This window comes from Phytophthora sojae, assembly GCF_000149755.1.
Source record: "Phytophthora sojae unplaced genomic scaffold PHYSOscaffold_9, whole genome shotgun sequence".
In the NCBI taxonomy this organism is placed as follows: domain Eukaryota; phylum Oomycota; class Peronosporomycetes; order Peronosporales; family Peronosporaceae; genus Phytophthora; species Phytophthora sojae.
The window spans coordinates 1,395,202-1,397,987 of NW_009258123.1; the positions used below are offsets into that span (position 1 = coordinate 1,395,202).

Sequence of the window (2,786 nt, forward strand, 5' to 3'; positions counted from 1 at the left end):
TAAGACAACACAGCTCATTCACATACGCTTCCATTAGAAACACTTGGTTAGCTTTGGTTCTCAAATGCCGAACCGCGCTCTTCACGTCTTCCGTAAGTATATAAATTCGGCCTGCATCTCCGAGGCTCCCGATGCTCTGAGCTACCATAACAACCGATACAATTTCAGCTCCTGACGCTTCCGGTCTAGTGAAGAGGTTGGGATAGATCCTAAATTCACTCTCTGATGTGTCTGGACAAACAATATGAGAACGGAACCTTAAGCTACACCGGTCTGCATGGCCCTCAGCAACACCTGCACCTGGCGTCGATAAATCAACGGCTAGTGCAAATAACTGGGGAAAGACCCTGGTGTTACCCGTATTCATTGCCTCATCGTAACAAAACACGTTTTGGCACCAGTCCGCATGTCCTACAGCTACTCTTGTGTTGGTGACGCTGTTTTTTGCCGCGACTGACGGCAGCTGTGGAAAGGCCCTTGTGCTGTGTGTTGTTTGAATATATGGTATCCTCAGAGGCCGGTGAACGAGAACTGTTGCTAATGGCGATAGATTTATCGTTGGCTGTATCTGCTGCTGGCGTTGCTGCCTCGTCGGTGAACTAAGACGCACCGGTACCACCGTTGCCATGACGCGACCGTATATGCTGCACTGACTGCGGAATCAAAGGTAGACGTGCAGCTGATCTGCTCCGGAAGAGTCATAACTGCTTGTACTCCTGCTTGCGATCCTCACAGCGCTTCTTAATCTCGGTTTTTACCCCATCGGGGAGTCGGTTTGGCACAAAATGTCCACCATTGCTTGGGTAACCACCATCCTTCTCTGCACAACCCGCAAAGGATAGAAAGCGCAAGCACAAAGAGTGATTCTCGCCCGACGCAGGATCCACTTGTACAGGTATCTTCTTGAGCACATTCATGGGAATGCAGCCGCAAATTTTGTTGCTGTCTTGCTGTCACCCACTGGTAGTTGCTGCCGTTGTCCATGAGCTCCTTTACTATCCGGTGCGGCGCCTGGGAATGCATTACTCTGTGTTGTCGCTTCATCGACGTGCCGATGAACCTTAATAAACATCAGATCACGGCGTAAACGGTCATCCGTCGAGCATCGAACCTGAACTTGGCGAATGTCGTCATTACCTGCAGCCGCTTCGCGAAAGTCTTCGAGCACATCCTTCACCCAGTAAACCACGGAGGAGGGCACGTTTGGGACCCACGACACATGAATGAGTTTTCCTTCAATAAATTCAAGGATTTTTTCTGTCAGGTCGATTAGCTCCTGCCAGCAGTATTCTCGCGCATAGGTCACCAAAACACGGGTGGAATCCACAAAATCTTCTATACAGTTCGCCGGTACCGCTTTCTCGAGCTTCGCTGTCGCCGACAAGTTGTCAAAGTTTGATCCACCCGTCTCGAGCCATGTCATGCGCTCGTCCCGAGAAATTCTCGCAAAGTGTCTAATAGAAAGGCCCTTGGGACCAAACCGAATATCAAAAACACGGGTGCATACACCCGGCAATGTCTTGAACTTCACCGCGTCAAACCGATCCATTACATTGATATAGACAGAAGTAATCTTCCCTTTGTGCTTGCTGGATGCCATTCGATCGTGCACATGCTGCTGATCTGGGCGAGGGTTGAACGCATACTTTGATGCTGTTTCTTGCTTCTTATTCGCTGGTGTTGATGCTATGTTCCTCACCGCGGTGGATTTGTTGCCCTCGCTTCTGTCACCCTGATCACGCCTCAACTACAAAAATCGTTCCAACAGCGCTGCGTCGTCTCCAAGTCGCTCAACTATTAGGGCGTCGCTATCCAGTGCAGAACGTGACTCAATACGCGGGTCCTGAACTTTCACCACATACGGCTCCTCTTCTTCAGCGAGTGGTTGGATCTCCCGAGCCCTCTTGTTGCGAAGTTGCTTGGCAGCGGGTATATCAATTGGTACCAGTATTTCCTGCCCGGAAGCGCCCTGTGGAGAGACATCGTCATCCGAAAAAGAATCAAATATTTCAGTAGCGTCCTGGACTCCACCACTACCTCCACCAAGCGACCCTTGATGCTGTCTTGGGGTTTGGCAAAATGAGCTGCCAATGTGAGTTGGGACTGGCCTATGCCCACCATCGACGAAATAGGCAAAATCAACTGCGTGTTGAAGTTCGAACGCAATCAGTTTTCCCGATTTGGCATCAACTCAGCGGCAAAGTTTGGCCGGTGAGGGAAATGCTTCTTCGGTCAGAGTGCCATGCAGTATCTCGGTGATGCTATTCGAAGCCTCTTCAGCATCTTGCCCCGATCCGCGGTCCATGACCATGGTTGGAAGGCTATCGATTTCGCTGTTGCTTCACTCACTGTAGTAAAACTCGACGTGCTGAAATTACAGGGCCACTATAGGCGGTACAGTCGATACTTCATCTACGCTTGCGATGATCTGCTCCCCATCATAGTTGATCGTCAACTCGTCGTAGTCCACCACCCTCACTCGGCCAAAATGAACCCGGTCGCCTGTCATTATCGCGACGGCCCGTCTTAGAAACGAAATTGGTCCCGCCATATGCATTTCACCTGCTGTAACCAGGTAACTAAGGGTAACATCATTCGCCACACTACCTTCACCTTCTTCTAGGCTCCAAAAGACGGCATCATCGCGCTCGACTCGGACGATCTTCGCGTAAAACGGGTGGTCGAAGCCGTCCCCTACCCGTTCGTGCGTCAAATGGAGGAAGGCTCGGGTAGAGAGTCGCACCATGTTCCGGAGTGCTGAGAGCTTGTCAAAGCACGAGTGCTTT

At 50.8% G+C, this 2,786-nt stretch overlaps 1 protein-coding gene across 1 annotated transcript; it reads right to left on the bottom strand.

Annotated features, from left to right (window-relative positions):
• Positions 1–698: 698 nt before the first annotated feature.
• PHYSODRAFT_523354 (hypothetical protein) lies at positions 699–1,549 on the bottom strand (the record flags this gene model as incomplete). The annotated part of the gene is made up of 2 exons (XM_009536421.1): positions 699–950; positions 1,049–1,549. 2 exons carry the CDS (start codon positions 1,547–1,549, stop codon positions 699–701), a joined length of 753 nt encoding a protein of 250 aa, XP_009534716.1.
• Between the last annotated feature and the right edge of the window lie 1,237 nt (positions 1,550–2,786).